Source organism: Perna viridis, chromosome 11, assembly GCF_037379345.1.
Source record: "Perna viridis isolate PV_CMFRI_1.1 ecotype Kerala chromosome 11, ASM3737934v1, whole genome shotgun sequence".
Classification (NCBI taxonomy): Eukaryota; Metazoa; Mollusca; class Bivalvia; order Mytilida; family Mytilidae; genus Perna; species Perna viridis.
In genome coordinates, this window is record NC_142455.1 from 7,262,632 (window position 1) to 7,290,591 (window position 27,960).

At 32.9% G+C, this 27,960-nt stretch overlaps 2 protein-coding genes and 1 long non-coding RNA gene across 3 annotated transcripts in view; 2 read left to right on the forward strand and 1 right to left on the reverse strand.

Annotated features, from left to right (window-relative positions):
• The window catches only part of LOC148602796 (uncharacterized), a 33,379-nt gene extending 30,248 nt beyond the window's left edge, over positions 1–3,131 (reverse strand). The window contains exon 1 of the long non-coding RNA XR_015916839.1: positions 2,428–3,131. This is a non-coding gene — a long non-coding RNA (uncharacterized LOC148602796). The remainder of the gene's footprint in view (positions 1–2,427) is intronic.
• A 6,451-nt stretch (positions 3,132–9,582) lies between these two features.
• On the forward strand, positions 9,583–12,621 carry LOC148602799 (uncharacterized). The gene is made up of 6 exons (XM_088553359.1): positions 9,583–9,692; positions 10,166–10,334; positions 11,200–11,294; positions 11,483–11,560; positions 12,103–12,117; positions 12,352–12,621. The coding sequence occupies exons 1-6, from the start codon at positions 9,644–9,646 to the stop codon at positions 12,582–12,584; spliced, it is 639 nt and encodes a 212-aa protein (XP_088409485.1). The 5' UTR covers positions 9,583–9,643; the 3' UTR covers positions 12,585–12,621.
• Positions 12,622–14,975: 2,354 nt separating this feature from the next.
• LOC148602800 (uncharacterized) lies at positions 14,976–20,180 on the forward strand. Its single transcript, XM_088553292.1, has 6 exons — positions 14,976–15,080; positions 15,794–15,962; positions 16,876–16,967; positions 18,214–18,291; positions 18,693–18,707; positions 19,880–20,180. Exons 1-6 carry the CDS (start codon positions 15,032–15,034, stop codon positions 20,119–20,121), a joined length of 645 nt encoding a protein of 214 aa, XP_088409418.1. The 5' UTR covers positions 14,976–15,031; the 3' UTR covers positions 20,122–20,180.
• Positions 20,181–27,960: the final 7,780 nt, after the last annotated feature.

Consider the following 27,960-nt stretch of genomic DNA (forward strand, 5'->3'; position numbering starts at 1 on the left):
AGGGATCTAACTCACCATTGAAAAAAATCAGTTAAAAATTTAGTAAGCTCCCTCAAAAACACTCATCCTATAAATAAGGTGGCATACAAAAAATGCCAAAGCAAAAATATTTGTTTAAAAAATTTTTGAAGCAAACGCCAACTTAGGAAACATTTGTAAGACCCTTAGTCGTCATTAAATAAGGAGGAATTTAAATCCCCAATTTATAAAAGACCTGTATAGAGCATATGTAAATATGATACAAATGTAGAGTGGGTGGTGAACCGCCAACAAGAATACTTAACTGTATATGCATTATACAAAAAAAAAACACAGACAAATTAAATGGATTGTCAACTTAGCTGGCAAATCCTGATCACGACTAGTGCTTCCTAACGATAGAAAATATATACATGAACTTAAGTAACAAAAGTGGGATTACAATAACTGAAGTCATTGTAAAAAAAAAGATCAATTCAATAATTGCATATCCATGTAAATTTAAGTGTAGCATGTGATAACTGAGACAAAATGTACATACATGTTATTTCAAAAACTATGACTAAACATAAGGAAAAACAGTGAGCAGGCATATCCTGGCCTCACTTGTTGGTATAATTGTGGTCAAGAGAAATTGAGCAGGCAAATCCTGGCCTCAAAGAGACATTGAATCTTTCTGATGATTCTATAACATTTAACTACAATGTACTACTTAGTAAGAAATATAACCACTTTAACTAAATGTACATCAGAAATATAGGAGCAGGCAAATCCTGGCCTCCTTTCATGCTAAATATGTATCACTTAGCCCAAAGAAAGAGTGTCAATGCGTATGTACCGCTGCAGTGCATTTGAATTCCAACGAACAATTTTTTGTATGTATTGCTCTGAATATACTTTACTGGCTGCTTGGGTAGCGGCCCCTTTTCGAAAACTGTGGCCTTTGTAATGTGATGGGTCTAAACCTGAAAATGTAACAAGTTTGTGCAGATGTTCAGTAACAAACTGGTTTGACAAAGCATGACCGTTTACATGCTGGAAAAGTGGACCACATGTGTGTTTGAAGACTGTGGTATATGTATATAGAGTGAAAACTGGTCACACTCATAATGGGTTGAAGGCATATTCAATTCAATAAATTCATCGGCCCAATTTTTTTCTTTCACCTTTTGTGCTATATTGGCCCCTAATGGGTTACCATCAGACACTTTGATTTGGAATGCATATTGCATATTGACAGAGTTTAATGGCGGCTCACCTGAAAAAATTTCATTGACAATATTTTGTACTGATGGTTCACTACTATTACATGTATGTCGACCTAGAGTGTCTAAGCCAGTTAAGGACTGTACATGTACCTCCACAGCATTGTTTATTAAAGTTGATGGTTCTGCATTAACCAGTATGACACATGTATTAAGATTTTGGGCAGATTGTTCTTCATTTTGTTGTCAAATTGTTTCTGCTAATAAGGTATAAGCGATGTTCACAGCCTTTAATCTTTTCTTAGGTGGCTCCTCAGCTAAGGAAGCTGACTTTGTTTGCTTCTTATTACTCCATGGCATTCTTTAAATACTGAATCACATTTTTTTTAATCAATGTATCTTGGATGGGCACCTAAAACAGAACATTACAAGCTGATATTATATCTACATGTATGTACGTTCTTATGCACCTTTGAATTTATACATGAAAATAATGTGTGTGCATGTACATGTACATTGTACATGATGTCTGCACGAATATTCAAGCTGTGTTGCATCGTAAATGAATATTTTAAAATGTACCAATAAAATTGAACAGTGAGTGTATTAAACTCATCATAAGAAATCATGAATATGCAATGGAACAGGTGCATGTATGGCAATACAATATGAAATGAAAGATCATGTTTTCGTTCTCTGCTCTTCTGTCTACAGTAAAATGTACCTTTCTAGAGAGTAAATAATATATTATGGAAATGCTTACACTTTAAGCAGTTGCACACGGAGATGTTATACATTTGTACATACACGTGCTATGCTTACACAGTAAACAATCTCACACTGTGAGATGACCAAAAACACCAGTTACGATAGCTCACACTGTAAGCAGGCTCACACTGTGAGAAACTTAATAATAAATAATAATGTATATGTACTATGCTTACACTGTAAGCAGTGTCATATTGTGAGATAATTAATAATAGACATACATGTACATGTACATGTATATGTACTATACTTACACTGTAAGCAGTCTCACACTGTGAGATAATTAATTAACAAGTTGCTATCTACACTGTAAGCAATTTCACACTGTGAGACAAAGTATTTTAACATTTCTAAGTCTAAACTGTAAGTAGACTCACACTGTGATGAATTAACATGATGCTTAGCTTATAACAATCATACCCTCATTGTGAGCACTATCGTAATTAAAATCATACAAATTTACATATATACCTACTAGTAGGATATCGATGAGCTGCTGCATATAAAACAGCAGACCGCACACTTTTAAAATAACTCCTTATCCCCAAATGGTTCAAATGATCTTCATCATGGCACAAAAATTCTAAGTTTTTCCAAAACCCACGGTGGTGCCAAAGTTTTAAGTTTTCATTCTTCTCTTTATCAATTTTCCTTGATAATAAATCGTGGATGTCCTTTATTTTCTGATGATAACCAGGAAAAGTCCCCTCTTCACAGTGAGTTAGAAGTTGCCAAGTTACAACCGAGCGAATCTGAAGATCATGAACACAGTATAGGACCAAGGAAAAATGTCAATAACAATTGTTGAGCTGATCTAGATTGAATGGAGGCGTCGTTTCCTCCACTTTGTAAAAATATGATGTCCAGGGTGAAATCACAAGACACAAGACGTGAGGCCGCTTGGTTTTGAAAATGATAAAGTAAATAAAACGACGTTTAGTTCAGAGTCCATGACACAACATATCCGGTTACTATTATAGCGCCACCTTCCGCCAAAAAATGTCGTGAAAAATCAGCTACTACCATAAACAGATTACGTAACGCAATGCATCAGAAATAACACAATATAATCCGAACTTTGTCGTGCATATAAAAATCGTTAAGTGTATAAAAAAATGCTTAGTCCTAAAATAATACTAAAATATGAATAAAATGGTCCAAACTATGGTAAACTATGTAATTGTATACATTCGATGCACCTTATGTAATATAAGGAACAGGATTGGTATATTCAGCTAATTCTTTGATTATTCATCCACAAAACGTTACAATTATGTTCCAAATATCATCAATAATACATATCAACAGAAAGCGAAGTCGTCGTAATCAAGTAAAGCATTTTTCCAAGCGAAATTAAATAAGACTGACTTGTTGATGTGGAAAATTTTTGCTAATGATGCTAATTATGTACGTGATACATGTAGAGCTACCTGTCTGATTCGCTAATGAACTTATTTGATAACAAAACTAATTATAGAACAATAGATTACTCTCAATTTAACAGCGTTGCTGGAAACTTTGACACTTAAAATAAAAGGTTAATGAATGGCTACATAAATAAATTTAGACCCCTAAATTCGGTTATGTTTAATTAATTTGAAGGTTCATCATTGCCTTTCGCCAAATAAGGCCTCAATTTCAGCACAACATTACAAACATTTCAATCATATACATAACATATCAATTAAAGTACTTAAAAATCGCCTTGGGGTGACAACGATTTTCTCAGGGTAACAAAGTGCTTTATCCCCCAATGTTTTTTTATTATTTATATAATGTCACCTCAAATGAGATGGATAATACTTCCCAGGGTCTTTACCTAAACAAACATTTAATTTATAAAATCTTTACATCTAAACTCTCATCTTCTATCATACAAAAATAAATCAGTTACAACCTTTTTATTAAGTTGTAAGTGATAGGCCACCATAATTTTGTGATTTATGTTCACCCGAGAATATGCAACCATCGCCTGAAGTTTGGATTGGTAAGTCCTAATTGATTTTCTTTTTTGCACATTACAATATCCAACAGGTAAAAAATCATATTGAATGTGCCTTCAAAATATAGACTAAAAATAGACTAAAATGCCTTAGAAGCATACTGATTGTTTTTCGGTATTGACATTAATATGTTTTGAATATGAATATGCCTCTCCGACTTTATTGTTCTTATATTGCTCTTACTTTCTGATATGAACGCAACGACCTATATATCAAAACTGCATTTGGACTGATTTCATACATATATGGAGTTTATATCTAAATACCTTATACTTTTGTCTAGTTTTCGTTTTATTATTCATGGTTACAATATTTATATTTCATATTTTAAGACCAGACATTTACAGGTAAGTGTTATTTTGTTTTCATTCTAAAATCTTAAATTAATTGATTATAAATTAATTAAGAGATAATTATATGACTAATATGATGATGGTGAAACCTTTTAACGCTTCCGAGTAAATTAATTAATAAAAAACAACTTTGATAATTTTTGTCGACTCTGATTTGATATATTATTCCTATAACCCTCAAAAATGGTAAATTTTGTAATGATATATGTCCTAAAGCATTATACTAATTGTCATGGTCTGATATGTCTACTGGCCGAAATGTCCGACATTCATAAGGAATTATTGGTTGTCATGGTCCCAAATGTCTTTAGGTCGAATTGTTCGGCACTAGTAAACATCACGGTCTTATAATTTGCGAAACGTCGAAGACTTCTTTTGTTCAATTTAGCTTCGATTTGTATCAAGTAATTATGTTTTTATTACGATTTGATTCATTTTGTCGAATTGTTTCTTTTTGATTCTTTCTTTTATAGATTATTTTCGTTTCGTGTTGTTTTGTTCCGTTTACGTTTCGCAATTTTTGTGACTGCAGACTGTTATGGCCATCCCTATTTTGGAAAAGGTATGATTCGATTTGTATTTAATTATCGAAACTAGCGAATATTTTCCGAGACTGTTCTGGCTCTTAATCGCATATATACAAGTATACGCAAATGAAGCTGCCATTATGCTGTTTTTAAGCTCCTGAAAATGAAGGTATAAACTGGATATTGATGCTTTTTCTTGCCATAAGTTTACAGAACCAAGTTGATACTACAACCATAAAAGCTCCCTTTGGGAGCGTCTTATTTTTTTTTATAAATGTTTTATTATGATAAGTTTGGAAACATTTCAGTAAAATGGCTAGATATATTAAGACGATAGGAACATAACCCTGTTTCAGAAGAATAATTTTAAAAATCAAACAATTGTATTACATTAATTTATGTTTTATTTCTACTATACTACAGAAATGTCCTGCACTGTTGCCAAAAACTGTCCAAGAAATTTTCGTCTGATCGCCCTTGTACCGGATGTGAAACTGACCAATCAGATGATGGGATATGTTGTACACAAACTTGTAAAGACAAAGCTAAAGACAAGATTCGTGTTCTGGTCGAGGGACACAACTACCAGGAAAATAAGTGCAATTACCAAGTCTAAGAACTTTGAGAAAATAATCACCAAACAGGATGAAACGTTCGTACTCAAAATAATAAAAATCTGCCATAAAATAAACTTTTGTTTTCTTTTCCTTAATAAGTGAAGAACTTCTTAAAGCTTTTTTCCAGTCTTCAATCACACGTAATAAAGTTGACTGACATCCAAAACCTGATCGAAAAGCGGCCATATTAGGTTTGAAGATAGTGTCAAAATACTTGACAAGCTGAGATTCAATAGAATTTTCAAAAATTTTGGAAATGGTTGGAAGGACACTGACAAGCCTGTAATTTCCCTTCTCAATAACACTATTCTTTTTTATGGGTTGGCGCTACTTGAGCTTGTCTGGAAATACTGAGGAGGATAGGGACATATTAACAAGGTCGGTAAGGGGGCGAACAATAATAGGTTTAGCATATCTCAGACGTTTAGGAGATATGCCATCAATGCCAGTAGCCTTTTTCACATTGATCTTGAGAAAATGAAAAATTTTTGTCCTGGCATTCCGTCATATTTCCTTTAATGGCGGTAATACTAGGATGAGTGTCATCTATATTTACATCCGTGTTGCCGATTTGTTTGCAACATTTACAAAGAAATCATTAAATAGTTCACTGACTTCACCTTGATTTATAATTAATTTGTTATTATCAGATATTATTGTCTCTGTTTGACATATTCCCCCTTTGTTGGTAAGAAAGGGTTTAACTGTTGGCCAGCAGTCAGATGATTTTGGACCACCGGCACAGCGCTCAATAAAATAGGTATGTTGTCTGTATGATTCCCAGTTTCTATCAGATCTTACTTTTTGAAATCTATTATACAACATTTTTTTCTTATATATAGATCTTTTTAGATCTTTATTCATATAAGGAACTTGCTGTGATAAAAATGTTCTCTCTTTATTAGGTGCATGCTTGTTGGCAACCTTCAGAAAGTGTTCATTAAAAGTTTCATAGTAACATTCGAAAGACTCTGATCTATGGACATTTAACCGGATCTAAGAACATTCCCTTTTCCACTGACCCGGATTTATGAACGATACTTCTCCACTGACCTTGATCTATGTAACTATCCTTTACGTTGACGCTAATCTACAGCCACGACCCCTTCCACCACTGACCCTTATCTTTAAACAATTACCATTTTACTGATCTTGACATATGGATATTTATCCTTCCACTGACTCTGTCTTTATGCAAATACCCTTCTTCTGACCCTGAACTATGGACTCTACCCTATCATCCATGATTTATAAACAAGTACCTTTCAACTGATCTTTAGACAGCTAAACTTCTTCTGACCCTGATCTATATTGACTTACTTTTCCAATGACCCAGATCTATAGACAGTTACTCTTTCACTGACCCTGATATATGAACACTACCCCAATCACCAAACCTGACCTATGGGCACTATCCCTTACGTTGATCCTGATCTACAGACACGACCCATTCCATTGACTCTTGTCTAAAGTGACACTCTTACCATTCCACTGACCTTGACATACAGTCATTTATCTTTCAACTGACCCTGATCTATAGACATTTACTTTTCCACTGACCCTGATCTGAGGACACTTGCCTTTACACTGACCCTGACCTTTAAACACTAACACCACACTTCACTAACCCTGATTGATGGACATTTTCCCTTCCACTGACCCTAATCTATAGACACTTACTTTTCCACTAACCCATAAATATGGACACTACCCCTTCCACTAACCCTGATCTATAGATATATAATCTTCCAATGACCCTCATCTATAGAGATCTAACCTTCCAATGACCATGATCTAATTTCATTACCCCACCACTGACCCGGATCTTTGAACACTTCCTCTTCACTGACCTTGATCTATGGATGCTTTCCCAAACGTTGACCACGATCTATGGACATTACCCCTTCCACTGACTCTGATCTATAGATACTTACCATTCCACTGACCCTGGTCTATAGAAACTTACCACTCCACTAAGCCTTTCTTATAGACAGCTACCCTTCCACTTACCCTGATCTATAGACAGCTACCCTTTCACCGCTCCCGATCTATAGACAGTTACCCTTCCTTTGACTCTAGTCTAAGACACTAACCATTTCACTTATTCGTATCAATAGATATTACCCCTTCCGCTGACATTGATCTATAGACACTACCCTTCTAAAACCCTGCCTGGTTGAGGAACATTACCCGTTCCAGTGACCCTGATATTTAGACACTTAATTTTCATGACAACATGTCCTTACAGTGACCACGATTCATGCACGTAATGTAATCTTTTGCACCTGATTTATTGACAGCATCCAATATCCGGTACATTGTCCATAGACAATATTTCGTGACACCGACAAAATCCCTTCAACTGAATATGATAAATAGTTACTAATAACTCTTACACTGTACCTGATACAGGGGCACAAACCGTTCCTCTGTACCAAATTCATACATACATGTTACAAATTACTTATTACAAAATCATCAATAACATGCTGTATCATTACAACCATGGCTGCCGAAATTAAGTAAATTTTAAAAGATTTGTGATGTCTTTAGTCATAACTGATGTTGAATTCTGAATATGTTTTTCTTTTAATAATAGACAAAACAATAAACATATTTTATCTGATATACAAATGAGAAATGAAATATTTCTTTATGTATGCGACATGCGATTGTGTGTCATTTGCGCCACTTTGTTTTTGTTAAATATTGATCTAGATTGTTCATTTTTAAGTTTTGTAGAATGTTATTCATGCTAGTGCAAGTAGTGCATGAACTTACAACTTGTTTGAAAAATAGTACAGTTATACAATTTAATTACAACGAGTCATGGAGTGAACGTAAGATAATATATTCGTCACCCATTATATAAAAGAAAAGACCTGAAGAGCTTCTTTAATTAGTCAACTGGCCAGATGACAAGACATTTAAACTTTCTTTCAATCATAAATTCAATGATTTTTCTATCAACTACCTTCGTCTTTCTATCAAATTATAATAGTAAAACTGATCCAACATTCTTTATACTAGTATATTATTAGCTGTTATTATTTAAACTTTTACGAATGTGTCATGTTTTTGTTAGCTGTAGAAAAATAACAATCACCAGAAAAAAGAAATCAATTGAATTAATACTTATAATGAAACATTACAAACTTTTAATTACTTTGTTTAAGAGTAATCAAGGGAACCAAGGTTATTGCGGTAATCAAAAGAATGTAATCCAGGGACAAAGTCCAGACATGGAAAACAGACATATACAACAAAGAACATAAAGTAACTAAAATCATACATACAAAGTAACAAAAGTAAATGAGCAACTCGGACTCCACTAAAAACTGGGAGCATGAATAATGAATTACAGTCCTTTAAAGATTCTCTTTCAATTCTTTATATCGAGACATTCTATCCTATCAGTGATTTAACCTTGAAATTGCAGAGGTTGTTCAAGTGCAACATAATAAGATTATTTCACTCTATTCATTGCTACAATGGGATTTAATCATTTTGGCACCTCGCGCAGAGTCCAGCTTAAAAATATTTTTTAGGAAAATATAACACAATGTGTTAACAGTTGCGATATTTGAATTAAAAATCGAACGAAAAATTCAATTGGTGATGGAGATATTGGAAGAGTAACAAATAAGAGATGTATACTAATCTCTGCGTAATAGATGAGAGGAAAGGAAAAAAACTGACGGAAGGAAGGATATCATTTGCACGGAACATTTCCACTTAACAACAGCATATATGAATATCTTTTCAAGTAGACTTTGAAAAAAATCTTGACAGCAAACGAAGCATGTAGGTTTAGTATAGGCACATGCGAAATTTGAACATCATTTCTTAGAAATATAAAAAGAAACAGATACTACATATATAGACAATTAAATAACACAAAGGAAAAAAGATTCATATCTATTTTTAACCACATTTCTTTAGATACATATGCAACATCTTACTATTCATTTACACAAGCAATGTCTTTCCTTGGTTTATTATGAAACATAAAATCATGAAAGTGTGAAGTTACTGTTGACTAACTTGCAACATGTCGACCGTTGTTTTGATCGGAAAATAGCATATGCAGAAAACAAATATGCAAGTACATTGAAAAAATATACGAAAGGTGACACATGCAATATGTATAAAGACATGCTCAGGACATGTTCTCTATCATTGATCTAAAATATGAAGTTCTTCGTTGCTGTTCTTCTGATATTTTTGATAGATAAACAAGGTAAAACTTTCGTATAGTGATTTTAAAGACAATATAAAAATCCATCATGTGCTAATTTTCAAGCATGTAATTATAAGTTTCAATCTTGAGCTCTTGTACATAATTTAGTTCCATGATTGAATATTACATTTTTCTAGGTTCTAGTAGTATGACAATTCCATACTACTTACTTTTGAATGGTATACTCCATTAACGAAAATTGTGTATTTTTTTTGTTCAAAATGTCTAGTTTTGTGCCTGTTTTCTATAAAGACAAATACACAACCTAAGTCCAAAATACAAGAAAATCATTAGTATTCCCCAGGCTATTCTTGAATTGTTTATTTGTTGTACACAGTTTTGTGGATAATTTCCGTTGAACTGTTTAGAACGTTTATTTAACTTGAAAAAAGCATAAAGTGATTTATACCGTATGATTGTTTTCAAGTATTCAAACAATGCCATTTTTTTCTATAAAGACACTTTTGTTTCAGCAAGTGCATTTTGCAGTTGGCCATGTAACTGGCAGGGCAAAACGTTCTTTAACGATGCTGGTAATGCAAAGGTCTCGTTCCCTAATGCTTATACACTTGAAGTAAAAGTTGGTGGAACTACTACTAAAATCGAATGCGTACAAAGAAATGGACAATATCTTATTAACAGGTAGTACATTGTTACAGAAAGCATTCAATGGTGGTTTGGAACGCTGTTTGCCAAAATGCCTATCCCAAGTCTTGGCCATATGAGTGATTTCCGACTTTCCGGTTTTTTGCCATAATATTGCGGGCTTTGCTTTTTGATTTTTCCTTTTGACTATTGCCTAGATTTAACAGATCGTAATTTTGTTATTATTCATCATTTGGGTTAGCTCGCTATTTCATGTCATCATACAAGTAAATCTATTATGTTTACTATAACGGGTGTCTTGATTATGAAATTGTATATGTGATATTTTACTATTTATGGAATGTGAAGATCCACATCTTTATGAAGTGTCATTCTTTGTAACAATCGGAAAATAGGTGAAACATGAAATTGAAAAATCCACCATTTAGAACGTTTGATTTAACTATTTGCACCATCAGAATCATAGGCTTGAATTTTTTTTTATATTATTTTGGTAAATTGAGTTATGATCTCATTAAAATGCACTTACATAATGACCATTTCAATGCCATAAAGTTCTGCCAAAAGCCTCATTTTTCTAATATTTCATTTGAAAAATTTCTGAGCAAATCGTTTTTTTTTTCAAATAGAGAAAGCATCTTTGAGCTAAATTACATTGTCAGGTCGGTGGGGTTACATGCATATTTCTGATTTTTTCCCATTTTGCCTGATTCTTACAAATACTTACACTTAATACTTGTACATGCATGTAAAGTGCAATGTGTGTATAATTGTCTTGCAGTATCTGTATTGAATATTTATTTGACAGAAAATGGGGTTATATAATTAAGATGGTAATCGATATTATTGACATATTTGTGCCTCCTTTTGTATGATATTTCTTGTCTGAATTAATTAACAGGCGACCAGGAGCAACCGCGAATACATACAAGTATAGATGTTTTACCTGGAATAATGTCGGTGAATATGGTTTTGTGATACATGAATCAGATCTAGGTATGTTTTAATTCGAATTTTTATTGCTACTATATTAATGTTCTGATAACATTTAAAATAAAATTAAGACTCTTCGACCAGTACAGTTGCAATTGGAAAATGTGACTGATAAAAGCGTTCACCGTAGAAAAAGATAAAAGCGAATCGACCCAGTTATGTGCTTTAAAAGATAAATGTTTTTTTTGTAGTTGAGGCAGCGAATCCTCCAGACTTTTGTGATCTGTGCTCTGCAACGAAAGTCAAAAATGGGCCTGAGGTATGGGTTGGTATGTATCTTTCAGTTATAATGGATGATTATTGTAATACTTTATTTGGATAAATTTGTGTCCTGAAGTATCATAATTCAAGTTTTTTATGTGAAGATATTTAAGAAAATCCACATTATTTCATACTTCCAAAACAACTATAATTGCCCACGAAATATATTTTATAATCATTCAAAACATAATCGTATCAATAAACAGCTCTATAAGTTTCTCTTGCACATTAAATATTGTTTATAACATGGAGATCTCCTTATTTTTCCTGATAAAGAATATGTCGGTTATTTGTAAAACATAACCAGTGACCGACATTGATACATACTTAGATCAATGGGTTATGGTTGAAAATCTGATCGAATATCAGTGGAATATTTAGGATAATAACTTTGCCCCTGTTGGGATCTACGCAATTCTTTCTTTGGAAAAAGATATATGAAAGGTACGATCCTACTGAGTTATTTGTGTTTAATATGAAAAAAAAAATGTTAATCGTTATCCTTTTTTTCTTTCATTACGCTTTTTGATTTTAATATTTATTTTTTCAGGTGAGAAATTTACAAGTAAGTGTTTCTATCTATCGATTTATTTTAACACTAATAAATGACGGATTTCCTTTTGTATAACTCGGTTTATTAAAAAATATATATATAAAATTGAAGTTGTAACATCAGTTATCTAATTGCTTGGAGAATGTGTTCGATATTTGTTTTGTAATTTGAATTAAAAAACAAAAATTGTAGCAAAGTATTCATAGTTTATAGTTTTCCAATCATATTTGTTTTCCACATATTTAGCTTTGGCTTGTAACGTCCCTAAAAACTGTCCAAGCAAATCATCTTCAAATCACCCTTGTACCGGATGTGAAGCTGAGCAATCAGATGATGGCATTTGCTGTAATCAATGTAAAGATAAAAAAAAGGATGAAAATGTGCAGGTTGTGATCGAGGGACACAGCTACCAGAAGCCGCATCCATACTACTACCCTAAACAAAGATCGGGATGGAAAAGATATCGTCATTATGATTAATGTCTTTTCCATACTGCTTAATAAAGTTTAAAGACAATTGTTTTTGTTCTCCTTTTAGGATGGAATTCATGCAAAAAAGAGGCAGTGAGTGGCACATGATAAATTTTGTTTTCAAAAACAAAAGAAAACACCCCAAAACAATTTTTATTAACTGCATAGAAAGCACAGAAATGCATTGAAAAAAGGGAGATAATTCTTAAAAATTATTTTCCGGGCCATCAATTGACGATGGAAAAGAAACTTTAAACTCTTTGACATACTTACATATATTTTATACATTAAATTGGAACAGAAAATTCAGAGGGATAAAACTTATCCTGTGTCACCCATTTCATAGATACTGCCTGAATTTTTACATGGACGGCTTCGTAAACGATGATTTATCCAATAAATAATCTTACATCATAACTAAATGTGCTTAAAATATAGACAATATCCAAAGTTCGATTCTGAAACAAAATGAAGCACACACACACACGCACGCACAAATACGCACAATTAATTTAAAGAATAAATAAATGAAAGATATTTCGCCAAATTTCTTAATGAAATGAAACAGAAAAACACAATTCACGTTTAGATGAATGCATGGGCAAATAAAAAAGGGACCTGAAGATTTTCAAGTACCAGTCCACATAAAATTCAGACATTGCCAATGGTACAGTAATTCATGGTTTAGAAAAGGCAACCAAACAAACGATGCTGTTTTTTTCAGTCTACCTGTTTCGTAAGCTATACTTTCACATAACGATAATCATTTCTGCACTCAGATCTGCACTTCTGTTTCAGAAAATCATACATTCATCTCCTCATATCAACCAAATGAACCAAATCGAGAAACGATAAGTCTTGCCAAGTGCCAATTACATGTACAATCTATGTAAATTTTATCTCAAAAGCGACGCAACAGCCAGTTGAAAACCTAAGACTGGTTATGTGATCAGTAACTGTTTCTGTACAAGAAATAAAACCGAATTCGGTGGGTTTTTGACAAGTATAAATCACCTTCTGTCATATCATTATATTATTAATCTAGGCGATCCTAATTTGCATACGAATTAAAAATTAATCATTTAAAAGAAAAGAGAGAAAAATAATCAATAACCCCCAAAATACGCAAAACAGAGAAATTTTGTGTAGCTGCGGGTACAATTTTCACAATATTCTTGAAATTTTACCTCTTGGTATCTTAAATTAATTTGCTTTGCACTCTCATTGATCTTAGGTTCTTAATATTTTTTTTGCTACAAATGATTATTCTTGTTCGCACTGAGATCAATTTTTCATATCTACTCACCTCATAACACTCCAATTAACAGAACTGTTTAGTAAAATTGCGGCTCAATTTTAATGAGAATCATTATAGTTCTTGTGAGGCGCGTTTTTTTTTACTTCACTTAACATGGCATTTATTACATACAAATGTTACAAACCTCTCATCTTTGCAAACGCTATATTAACAAGTAGCGATGATTCATTTTCCTGTACAATGGGAGGCATAGAAGTCTTTTGTACTTCTCTGTCTAAGAACCAGGCAAAACGTGTAACAGATGTGATACAGGTAAATAAGACAAATATAGATATGTTATTATACTTTTTAAGTATTAGTTCATAATAACCTCCAGAAATAACTATCCGTTGTTTTGTAAGAGTAATCAAGGGAACCAATAATCTAGCGTAAATCAAAAGAATGTAATCAAGGGACAAAGACCAGACATGGAAAATAGACAGTCACAACAAAGAACATAAAGTAGCTAAAACAATACATACAAAGTAACAAAAGTAAGTAAGCAAATCGGACTCCACTAAAAACTGTGAGCATAGACCAGGTGCACCGGTAGGGTAGGACCCTCTACTTTTCTGGAAACACCTGCCGTTTTAAGATACTGATAGCTCAAATTTTAGTTAGAATGCATAATGAAAAATGGCGGGACAATTTTCCCGCATTAGTAACCTATATAAGCAATGAACATTTATTTTACAGATACCACATAATAAGTTTAATAGATTTACAGTTGTTTTCTAGATGCATTAAATTCATTTGAGGCAAAATGACCAAACTAAGAAAAAAATGATGTACCATTCATTGCCTTATTCTTGCACAAAATGGTACTTAATACCCTTCTCGATAAATATTATTATACTACTTACACTAACGATAACCATAACAGGAATTTACTTAGATCAGGTAAAAATGTAAGGGAAACCGAAACCCATTATTTCATTAAAGGCAACGACATTACTTTTGTGCTCTTTTGATGTTTTATCAATAACACTGCTTGATAGATCAAAACCTGTTTTCCTCAATTCAGGGTGACAACAAAGAACAATGATATTTTGCAACCTTTATACAAATCTCAAAATGGTATATAATAGCATTTAAATGACGTGGAATTGCTATAAAAGACTTATTTGGTTCAAGTGATATATCAATTACGATATTCAGTATGAAGTTCTTTATTATTTTGTGTACGGCGTTCCTGCTAGGAAGTGAAGGTAAAGATGTATTGTGGCTTATCTATCTGATACTAATAAGTGTTTTGTAAATGTATCATTTTGATATCAGTAAATACACACAACTAAACTTTAGTACTTCGTACACGCATACAATTAATTCTTACGTATCTCATCATTACAGATAAACTCCGTTTGATTTTTATATAATTTATTTATCCCACTGCTGACGCCACGGAATTGTTTTCTGTCGATATCTTATAGTTTCATATAAATGTTTTGCTATCGTGTTTTTTAACTCATTCTCAAAAACAAATCCACAACGGTAAGTCTTGCCAAGTGCAAATTTCATGTACAATCTATGTAATTTTCTTGACATGCTTAAATCATCGTCGTAACGACTGTAGGCAGCCATGTCTCTAGTAATGCAAGACATTTTGTAACGACGACAGTAAAATCAAAGCAAGATTTCATTGTGCTTTTTTCATTGACTTGTTGTAAGTTGAACAGCTTTGATTGAAATCGTGTTTTAGATGAACGGACAGCATTTGATAAGCCTAATAAGATAGTTTTGAATTGTTTCAACGCATAGTAAATTTAAATATTTTTTTTTTGGTGGTAGTTGTGTCATATGATACAATAAATATGCATGCAATTTATAATATCAGACCACAAAGACCGTTCATCTTTTTATGAAGCATTCACTGCAAAGCATTTTACTTTCTTTTACTAAGACTTTTATGTACGACTTTCAGTCAGTGCATTCTGCAGCTGGCCATGTACATTGCAAGGAAAGACGTTTTTTAACGATGCAAGCAATGCCAGAGCAACATTTCCTAACGCTTATGAACTTGTAGTAAATGTAGGAGGAGTTACGTCTGATATTTTGTGTTTAGAGAGGAACGGGCAGTATGTAGTCAACAGGTATGCAGTGCTCATGCTTGACCTTTATCTTTTCTCTGGATATGTGATGGGGCATCTTGTGATAAGTTTCCTGATAATGTTATCTTATATTTGTTATATATTAAGTACTAAAGCAAATGTGTGTAGTTTGTAATATCATGTAATTGTACTGCATGGCTACATGCATCCCATATCAAGTAACTCGTTCGTGGCTAGCCCTTAAGCTTAGTGTACGATCTATCCTTTATCATACAATTAACACTTTGTTTTAATTACTTCCTGACTCTATTGTAATCTAAACTATTGTAACTAAAATTTAAATTATCTCTATAAACTTCTAATCAATATCTGCACTATTTTTAAGAAGTTCAATACACAATCTTATGATTTTACAATTTATTTAGATTATCATATGCGGTAAGGTTTAAGAAAAAAGACATTTAACGTAGGGACAATGACATCATAATACTGTTAAGTATATAATCTACTTAAAAATATTGGGCTACAAAACAATATATATCATACCTCAGGATAGAGATTTCCTTGGGCCGATATCGATGTCCAGGATTGACATAGCATGCGATATGGATTTTGACATATTATTCACTTTTTGGTGGAAAAGCATATTTAACACGACGGAATGATATACAGTATTTCACTATGCTTTTCCATTAACCGGTACGAACCCACTTTCTCTAATTCAACTTCTGGTTCGTCTGGTTCGTCGTCTGAGACAAACTACTTGGTACGTACCAGTAATGGAACACAAATCTGTGTTTCTAGTGGAACGAACCGTATAATAGAAAGCACCCTAAGCTTTCAATTCTTTTGGATTTTTATTCAAAATTATGAGGTTTTTTTTTAAATTATTGGTCAGGCAGATATTTCACTGCATGATAGTGTAAAGTCCGCATTACAATTTATTTATTTACAGGCGAGTAGGAGAAAACGGAATATTCTTATATAGGTGTATTACATGGCATAATGTAGGGGAAGGTGGATTTGTTATTTTTCAGTCTGATCTCGGTAAGGTTTTAGAAATATGAAAACTGTGAAAAGTGTGGTTTTATATTTATTTGGAAAATTTGCTCTTTTGTGGGTATATTTTTGTAATAAAGCTACAATTCCTCTCAAGACCAATCAACACTTTTTATCCGAGGCAGTCGGTATAGTTTGGCATTTTACTCTTTGGCCTTACAGGAGTTCTTCCATGGAAAAGCAAGTCACATGGTCGCAATTCTGTTGTCCAATTGGCAAATTACTGATAACTTAGTGGCGTTGTAAAAGAAACTGCATCGAAATTTAAAATTGCGTGCTATATGTTATTTCCTGAATGAAATTTAGAAAACTTAAAAAAAAAAAAAAATTTACCGCGTCGGCTATATTTTAAAAGATAGTTGATGGACTTGAGAGGAATAAAAATACTCCGAGGTACCTACTTTTGTCTTAGGCAAAACCGCGAAAACTCGTGTCATGAAATATGTAAAACCAAGCTGTTGATTTTGTAAAAGATTCTTACGAACAGGAATTTAGTGCATGTAATCAAAAGACCCAACTCAGTACGTCTTTGTAAAAAACATGTAAGGATTTCTTGAATTTGAAGAAAAAAGGGGTGAAGAATACTAAAATACCTAACAAACAAAAAGGAAGTTAATATCAAAAGCGATCATACACATTTCAACAGTACTCAATGTACTAAGATAACGAGCTCTGACAACAAAGTATTTTTTCCAACAAAAGTAACACATCTTACTTATCTTGTCGTATTAAAAAAATAAGAAAATGAGACATTAAATCAGTAGTATATTGATGTATGTAATGACATCACAAGGTTAATCTTATTTTGACGTCATAACGTTCACGTTTTTGTTCCTGAAGAAATGATATTATCATTTCATTATAAGATACTTCATGAATTTAATTTTCTCGGCACAAATCATACAAAATAGTAGTAGGTAAAAGAAGTACAATTACTTCATAAATCACTTTCTCAATTTTACATTTGGATTCCCATTTGCTTTACAATTTTCAAGAAATCATATTATGTCCGAACACGCTGTTAAGAGCACCTACTAAATCATTTTATTCTCGTCAAAAATAAACAATCGATCGCCATAATGATCCTAAAGTCAATATGCATCGCGTAATGTAAAAATGCTTTACAGCTTTTATTTGTAATAATTAATCGAAGATATATTTATCAACTATACCATGACAATTGATTATCTTGTGTCAAATTCATATTTACAAAAACTTACGATTGCATTCTTAGTCGAAAGTGATAAGCCACCGGAATTCTGTGACATATGCTCCCCTGAGAGGGTTTCTTCTGAACCAGAAGTTTGGGTCGGTAAGTGGTGTAATGATAAATGTATGATAAGGAAACACATATAATTGTAATATAGAAACCGTCTGCATTTTAATGCAAAGTGTTTCTATATAAACTGCAGAACAAAGGTTTATATTAGAATAATATTTATAACAAAGATTTCCTTTATACATGAAACCACATTTCTAACATGTAAAAATAAAGGAAAGACGTAATGGCGATGCCATTTGCTTTTTAACAGTAAAACTATCTGTGGGATGAAAATGTTATTTTCGAATGTTTTACTTAATTTTATTATTTATACCTAAATTTGATGGGCAATAGTACGGAATTCGAACCTTGTCTCTGCTCGTATTTGTACAGGTATGGCAACATTGCCCGCATTACGAGTTATAGCATTAGTTCTACGCTTTTTTTGTCAGATTTGGAAACAACAAGTAGGTTTTGATATACAGTACCTGAACCGATCCATACAACAAAAATATCGGTCATCGATCACCGATCAGTTTCCGGTCAGTCATCGATCCGTCAAACCGATCAATTATACCGCTGATCGCATTACGTGACCACAGAGCGGTCACTGTATTTTACGTTTTTTGTTGTTTTCTTTGCCACTTTTACACATATTTATGTAATGTAATAGATCTAAAAATCAATTTATACTTTTATTTTACCGTCAGCGATCAATCAGTCAACGGTCATCGATCCGTCAAATCGTTGCGCGGATCGGTTTGCGGACTGTATCTTCTTTTGACAAAACTTCCTTTTTCATGTATCAATCTGTGTTACCCTTCCAGCATGACATACTACTTATCTTATAGCCACATCCGTATTCCAAACCCTGTATCAAATGCCTTATCCCTTATGGCATTCCCTGTATTACATGGATTATCCTGTATGCTTTATCACGTATCTTATAGCTTATTTCGAATGGCATATCCGAAACCCATTTGACATACTTCGTTTCTTATGTCTTAACCCACCACATATTATTATTCTATAGATAAACCATGCATGGCATACCCTGTATCTTATTGGTAAACCCTGTTTGGCATACCTAGTGTCGGCAGCTAAACTAGTGTAACATTTTACCACCCCCGAAAGGCATAGCGAAATCCGTATTCTAAAGGATTTGGAAGACCTCCTTTTGCTCCACCTAGTCAGGTCCAGGAAGGGGGTATTCCCTTTATTTAAAACAATATGATTGGTTTTAGAAAACTATTTTACCCTTTTCGCAAACACCATTTGTTCTTAGGTATACAACAAAAAGTTCATTTGCAGTTATTCGCAAGCATTTCTATTGATCCTACCGGCATCCAACAAAAACTCCTTACAATTCCGAGACATTTTCAGACACCCATATCAATTCGTGGAAGAGTATGTAAATTTTCAGCAGAATTCTATGACTCGTAATTTATCAAACGAATTATATTTTTTTTTCTTTCTTGTTTGCTTTTTGATGACTAGTGCAATCGTCACATCACACTTAAAAACATTCTTACTAATTGATACATAAAATATATACATTGATAAATAAGAAAGGTTATTGAATATTTGAGTCTATTACAACTTAAACAAAACTTATATTGTTTCTATTTCACTTTTTAAGTAATGTCCTGTAATGTTCCTAAAAACTGTCAAAGTAGCTCATCTTCTGTTCAACCCTGTACTGGATGTGAAGCTGACACGTCAGATGATGGAATATGTTGCAATCAGTCCAATAATGATAATGATAAGACAGAGAACAACGTACAGGTTCTGATCGAGGGACACGGCTACCAGAAATCCTGCTCCCGTCGAAGAAATCGATATAGACAAAATTATAGATATAGGGGGAGCAGTTACCCTTAATGATATAGAAAACCAATATCAACCTAGTTATACTGTTGACTAAAGTGTGAAATTAGTTATTTGCTTTGTTTTATTGAAGAATACACAAAGTTGGCATTTCGGAAAATTTTAACCTAAATTCATGATCAGACATAACAGAAAAAAATAACAATCTTAACAGTGAGAAAAATCACTTCATTGTAAAACAAACAATAAGGTTACTTAGATATTAAAGTGCATCAAGTCTAGTTTACTACAAGATATGAGTATCTTACACTGAGATATATAGCACGATACCTTTGATCACAAAAAAGTGTATATGTCAAACATCTATAATTTACAACTTGGCGGGTGTTTCTTGAAAAAAAAAACAAAAAAACAGAGGACGCCTACCCTACCGGTGCACCTTGTCTATGCTCCCAGTTTTTAGTGGAGTCCGAGTTGCTCATTTGCTGTTGTTACTTTGTATATATGATATTGGTTGCTTTGTGTTCTTTGTTTTGTGTGTCTGGTTTCCGTCTCTGGTCTTTGTCTCTGGATTGCATTCTTTTGATTGCCCTATGGCCTTGGTTCCCTTGATTATTCTTACATTACACCAAGATTTTCCACCCAAACTCAGTGCTCACTTTGTATTATTGTTACTAGTTGTTTGTAAATAAATATTATGTGACAGTCAAATAAGGAAACCTGTCAGTACGACCTTGTACCATAACATTTTATATCGTTACATTTTTACTAAAAAATTTCCGCATCAATGTCCTTTTGTTAATACTTTTCAATCGTATTTTGAAAAGGGGAGACATTTCATAAAAGTATAATTTATAAACATTATCTTTCAGTAATGCTCGAACATATTCAGACACTTTAACCAAATTAAAATGGAAATCTTGAAAACATAAATTGTATTTATTTACTTTTTGTATTAAGCCTTGAAAGCAAAAGGACACCATAACAGTGTTTTTTTTTCATTACTTTAAAAGTATTATGAACCCCCCAAAAATAAAAAAAAAATAAATAAAAATGAAAACTTCTTGAAGACATATCTAACTATTGTTCTTGTGTATATTGTTCTGGACGTTATCATTTCGCAATGCGTCTATGCTGTTAACGAGATTCTGAGTTTTGTTTTTGTTCACGAACTTTGTCGACGTTACGGTGGGATGGTCTATCAAAACAGAAAGTGATAAACTAGTAAAGGAAAACAAGGAATACCAGTATCCCATAGCAACCAGTTTTGATATTTTCAGAACGGTAATTTTACTATTGATCAATAGGAAAAACTGTGCTTTACGCTTGTTTTTTGAAAACGTTAAAGTGGCTTGTTATCAGCGTAAAGCAAACGATTTACATTCACGACTTTATTTCCAATCTGTACAAATTACTGCAGTATACGCGAGATATCGGACACGGTTTCTGGCAAGAATAAATTTGTTCAATTCTAAAATAAAACTATGAGATGTGGTATGACTACCTACGAGACAGCGATCCACCAAATGCCAAAAGCCAACCAATAACAATTAAATAATTACAAGACACCACACGGTCTTCAATGATGGGCAACACCCATAACATAAAGCAAGCTGTAAAAGCCCCTAAAATAAATGAAGTAAAACTATTCATTAAAGACGAAAATCGACGTAATCTACAGAAAAAAAATGCACAACGAATAACAATATTACCAACGTAATAGTTTTGAGCTAATGTTAGTTTTTTTAAAAACAGATCTCCCGGAAAGCAAAAAGTACAAAAAAAAAAGAACAATCTTAAATAGATTTTGTGAATTTGGGTGCGTTGTACACGTGTTTCCAGGAGTAATTTCGCGTCAGCCATCAGACGAGTGCTATCTTGCGACACTAACTGTAAGTAGTAGACCAACTCAATGATAAATGAGCCACTTCCATCTGTAGTGTCTAATCTCGTTTCCAATGAAAACATATGTACTGTAATTACATTATACATAGTCTTTTTTTGTGTTATTACAATAGATACATTTCAAGATTTCCCTGCATGAATGTAAGGAAAAAAGAAGAATGTCTAATTTTATTATTTTTGTTTTTACAATCAAAGGCACCTTTGTTGATTATTACGCACTTAAATCGTTATTAAGATCTGTGCAGACATACTCTCTTGACGTACATGCATATCCAATGTTTCATAACACTATTTTTATCTGAGACCATGTACATTTATACAAAGTAGTTGTTTTTCTTTTTAGAAACTCAAAACATTCATGGTATTGTCGTTAAGTTGAATAGACGAAGTGGTTGAAGTAAACTGATTCGCCCAAAGTCTATATTATACATGTGTATAGATTTTTAAGAAATGTCTGTATCTAAGTTTCAAATGATTTCTAAATCAGCTAAAAATATGAAATCCGTTATCCTCATTTTTTTTCTCACTGGCTTAATGTTTCTAAAAAAAAGTGTAATCGTATACCACATGTACTAGTCTAGTGTAGAAAGTCCCCTTAAACATAAGGACGTTATTTTTCTCGGCTTATTTGATAGTGACACAATTTCCCCAACATGCAGGATTATTTTAAGGCGAGTTTAAAAAACTAGCCTTTAGATGATTTTGGCCCATATCTGACATAAAAAAATTCTAGTAATCAATAACTTTATCGAACATACCAAAGGCGAGCACTTTTTTCCAGCCATTTCAATATTTTTCTTATATTTTCTGTATATGTTTTTATATTCTTAATTTGAGGTAAATGCGACTCTTTAACATCTTTAAAAACTCATCTGATTTATTATTGGTCAATATTTTGGCGGTCAAAGATTTTGTATACCTTGAGACGCTAACAAAAATAGCGGAAACTAATAAAAGTCAATGTTTGCCAAATGCATACATTTCATTAAATTCAATTTGAGCTAATTATGTTACATATGCCATGCCGCACTTTGTGCTGCCCGCGTTTTCTTAAAAAATGTCTAGAAAATATACAGACTTTATTATCTATTTGTAGACTAAAACAAGGTGATAAAGATGGCGTCATAACTCTTTAAATAGGTCGATGACCATTTCCTGTGTTTTATAAATTGGAAGAAGATTTTTTTCCCAGTATTTCGGCGAAAATACAAATACAATTTTATTGGTAGGTCTGAATAATAGGATATGTCTTAATAATCGTCTCAGGTCGATGTTATGAAGTCGAAAACCTGTACATCTATATTTAACATAATGTTTGACTCATTCCAGCCTTCTGAAATTTCAAGAAATGAAAAAAATCAAGGGTGATTACAGCATATTCAAAGTGGAAAAAAGCTGATAATATACAAAAATCAATGAAAAAAAATAATCATTGTTGTGTGATTTTAAGTGACAGCTTTTGCTTGATATATCGAAATTTAAAAGAAAGGTTTTTTTTGCGTAAAAAAGTAACAAAACTGTCATTTTTATTGATCTTGCTTATACGCGTCGTTTGAAGTGTTTTTAATCATTAATATTCAATAATATGTCTGTCATAACAGTTTGCCTGTCTAGAAATCAAACGTACAGTAGGTCATTGATTCTGATATGTGGCAAAATGTAGTGGTAACACATTATATGTCTGAGGTATTTGAAATCTACACTATTATAGAATAATAAACCATTTCATAGAACAGTATACCGTTGTTGAATTGTCATGAGAGCAACAGTAAATTTATCATCTTGAGGTACATACTACTATCTGATGATTTTTGTGAGTCCATTGTGCAGGACTATGATAATTTATTTCAGTCCTTCGAACGCAATAGTGTACGTTTCAGAATCTTATCATTCACATCAATGATATTGATTAAATGAGACTATTTTGCGCCTTTAAATCTCCTGTCATACGAGAATTAGACGAAATTGTCCGTCTGTTGTATGGATAAATAATGTTATAAAACTGTTCATAGATAACTGTGACTTTCTCCAAAAGTAAAAAGCGCTGGAAATAGCAGTCGTTAATATTTAACAAGTCTTTCCTTTCTGCAAATAGGTATTATATATTTAAAAGTTCATAACAAGTGAAAATTGATTATTGCAAAATATCTGCTGAAGTTATTTAATTTCAAGGTCATAATAAACGAACCAGACCGTCACTTTCGACAAATCAGAGTTTATCGACAATGCGTCACATTCAAACAATAACTAATCCCAACTGAGAATTTTTCAAATTACTACTTCATATCACATTGTCCCATAATGTGATATTGCAAAACATCTAGCCATCTAGGAAGTACATAAAACGACCAATTCATAAAGAATTGTCTAGATCCATTTGAGATAAAGTTCAGTGGCAATATATTACTTTTTTTTATATTTCAAATATCCTCCAATGTTCCATAAATGACTGGCTATGAATTTGTTGCTCAAATGTGGACAATGATAACAATATTCCGATCAAAATGTCATTTATTAAATAAAATGAAGCAAACTACTATTTACAGACAAAGGGATCTAACTCAACATTGGAAAATCAGTTAAAAATTTAGTAAGCTCCCTCAAACACAGTCATCCCATAAATAAGGTGGCATACAAAAAATGCCAAAGCAAAAATATTTGTTTAAAAAATTTTTGAAACAAACGCCAACTTAGGAAACATTTGTAAGACCCTTAGTCGTCATTAAATAAGGAGGAATTTAAATCCCCAATTTATAAAAGACCTGTATAGAGCATGTGTAAATATGATACAAATGTAGAGTGGGTGGTGAGCCGCCAACACGAATATTTAGCTGTATATGCATTATACAAAAAAAAATATAAAAAAAAACAGACAAATTAAATGGATTGTCAACTTAGCTGGCAAATCCTGATCACGACTAGTGCTTCCTAACGATAGAAAATATATACATGAACTTAAGTAACAAAAGTGGGATTACAATAACTGAAGTCATTGTAAAAAAAAAGATCATTTCAATAATTGCATATCCATGTAAATTTAAGTGTAGCATGTGACAACTAAGACAAAATGTACATTGTACATGTACATACATGTTATTTCAAAAACTATGACTTAACATAAGGAAAAACAGTGAGCAAGCATATCCTGGCCTCACTTGTTGGTATAATTGTGGTCAAGAGAAATTGAGCAGGCAAATCCTGGCCTCAAAGTGACATTGAATCTTTCTGATGATTCTATAACATTTAACTACAATGTACTACTTAGTAAGAAATATAACCACTTTAACTAAATGTACATCAGAAACATAGGAGCAGGCAAATCCTGGCCTCCTTTCATGCTAAATATGTATCACTTAGCCCAAAGAAAGCGTGTCAATGCGTATGTACCGCTGCAGTGCATTTGAATTCCAACGAACATTTTTTTGTATGTATTGCTCTGAATATACTTTACTGGCTGCATGGGTAGCGGCCCCTATTCGAAAACTGTGGCCTTTGTAATCTGATGGGTCTAAACCTAAAAATGTAACAAGTTTGTGCAGATGTTCAGTAACAAACTGGTTTGACAAAGCATGACCGTTTACATGCTGGAAGGTGAACCACATGCGTGTTTGAAGATTGTAGTATATGTATATAGAGTGAAAACCGGTCACACTCATAATGAGGTGAAAGCATATTCAATTCAATAAATTCATTGGCCCAATTTTTTTCCTTCACCTTTTGGGATATAGTGGACCCTAATGGGTTACCATCAGACACTTTGATTTGGGGTGCATATTGCATATTGACAGAGTTTAATGGCGGCTCACCTGAAAAAATTTCATTGACAATATTTTGTACTGATGGTTCACTGCTATTACATGTATGTCGACCTAGATTGTCTAAGCCAGTTAAGGACTGTACATGTACCTCCACAGCATTGTTTATTAAAGTTCATGGTTCTGCATTAACCAGTATGACACATGTATTAAGATTTTGGGCAGATTGTTCTTCATTTTGTTGGCAAATTGTTTCTGCTAATAAGGTATAATCGATGTTTTTTTATCTTTTCTTAGGTGGCTCCTCAGCTAAGGAAGCTGACTTTGTTTGCTTTTTATTACTCCATGGCATTCTTTAAATACTGAATCACATTTTTTTTAATCAATGTATCTTGGATGGGCACCTAAAACAGAACATTACAAGCTGATATTATATCTACATGTATGTACGTTCTTATGCACCTTTGAATTTATACATGCAAATAATGTGTGTGCATGTACATATACATTGTACATGATTTCTGCACGAATATTCAAGCTGTGTTGCATCGTAAATGAATATTTTAAAATGTACCAATACAACTGAACTCACACAGTGAGTGTATTAAACTCATCATAAGAAATCATGAATATGCAATGGGACAGGTATGGCAATAAAATATGAAATGAAAGATCATGTTTTCGTTCTCTGCTTCTCTTCTGTCTACAGTACAATGTACCTTTCTAGAGAGTAAATAATATATTATGGAAATGCTTACACTGTAAGCAGTTGCACACGGAGATGTTATACATTTGTACATACACGTGCTATGCTTATACAGTAAACAATCTCACACTGTGAGATGACCAAAAACACCAGTTACGATAGTTCACACTGTAAGCAGGCTCACACTGTGAGAAACTTAATAATAAATATTTATGTATATGTACTATGCTTACACTGTAAGCAGTCTTTCATTGTGAGATAATTAATAATAGACATACATGTACATGTATATGTACTATACTTACACTGTAAGCAGTCTCACACTGTGAGATAATTAATTTACAAGTTGCTAATGCCTATATTGTAAGCAGTCTCACACTCTTTGAGATAATTAATTAACAAGTTGCTATCTACACTGTAAGCAATTTCACACTGTGAGACAAAGTATTTTAACATTACTAAGCCTAAACTGTAAGCAGACTCACACTGTGAGGAATTAACATGATGCTTAGCTTATAACAATCATACCCTCATTGTGAGCACTATCGTAATTAAAATCATACAAATTTACATATATACCTACTAGTAGGATATCGATGAGTTGCTGCATATAAAACAGCAGACCGCGCACTTTTAAAATAACTCCTTATCCCCAAATGGTTCAAATGAACTCCATCATGGCACACAAATTCTAAGTTTTTCCAAAACCCACGGTGGTGCCAAAGTTTTAAGTTTTCATTCTTCTCTTTATCAATTTTCCTTGATAATAAATCGTGAATGTCCTTTATTTTCTGATATTTACCAGGAAAACTCCCCTCTTCACAGTGAGGTATAAGTTGCCAAGTTACAACCGAGCGAATCTGAAGATCATGAACACAGTATAGGGCCAAGGAAAAAATGTCAATAACAATTGTTGAGCTGATCTAGATTGAGTGGAGGCGTCGTTTCCTCCACTTTGTAAAAATATGATGCCCAGTGTGGAATCACAAGACACAAGACGTGAGGCCGCTTGGTTTTGAAAATGATAAAGTAAATAAAACGACGTTTAGTTCAGAGTCCATGACACAACATATCCGGTTACTATTATAACGCCACCTTCCGTCAAAAAATGTCGTGAAAATTCAGCTACTACCATAAACAGATTACGTAACGCAATGCATCAGAAATAACACAATATAATCCGAACTTTGTCGTGCATATAAAAATCGTTAAGTGTATAAAAAAAAACTGCTTAGTCCTAAAATAATATTAAAATATGAATAAAATGGTCCAAACTATGGTAAACTATGAAATTGTACACATTCGATGCACCTTACGTAATATAAGGAACAGGATTGGTATATTTAGCGAATTCTTTGATTATTCATCCACAAAACGTTACAATTATGTTCCAAATATCATTAATAATACATATCAACAGACAGCGAAGTCGTCGTAATCAATTGAAGCATTTTTCCAAGCAAAATTAAATAAGACTTCTTGATGTGGAAAATTTTTGCGAATGAGGCTAATTATGCACGTGATACA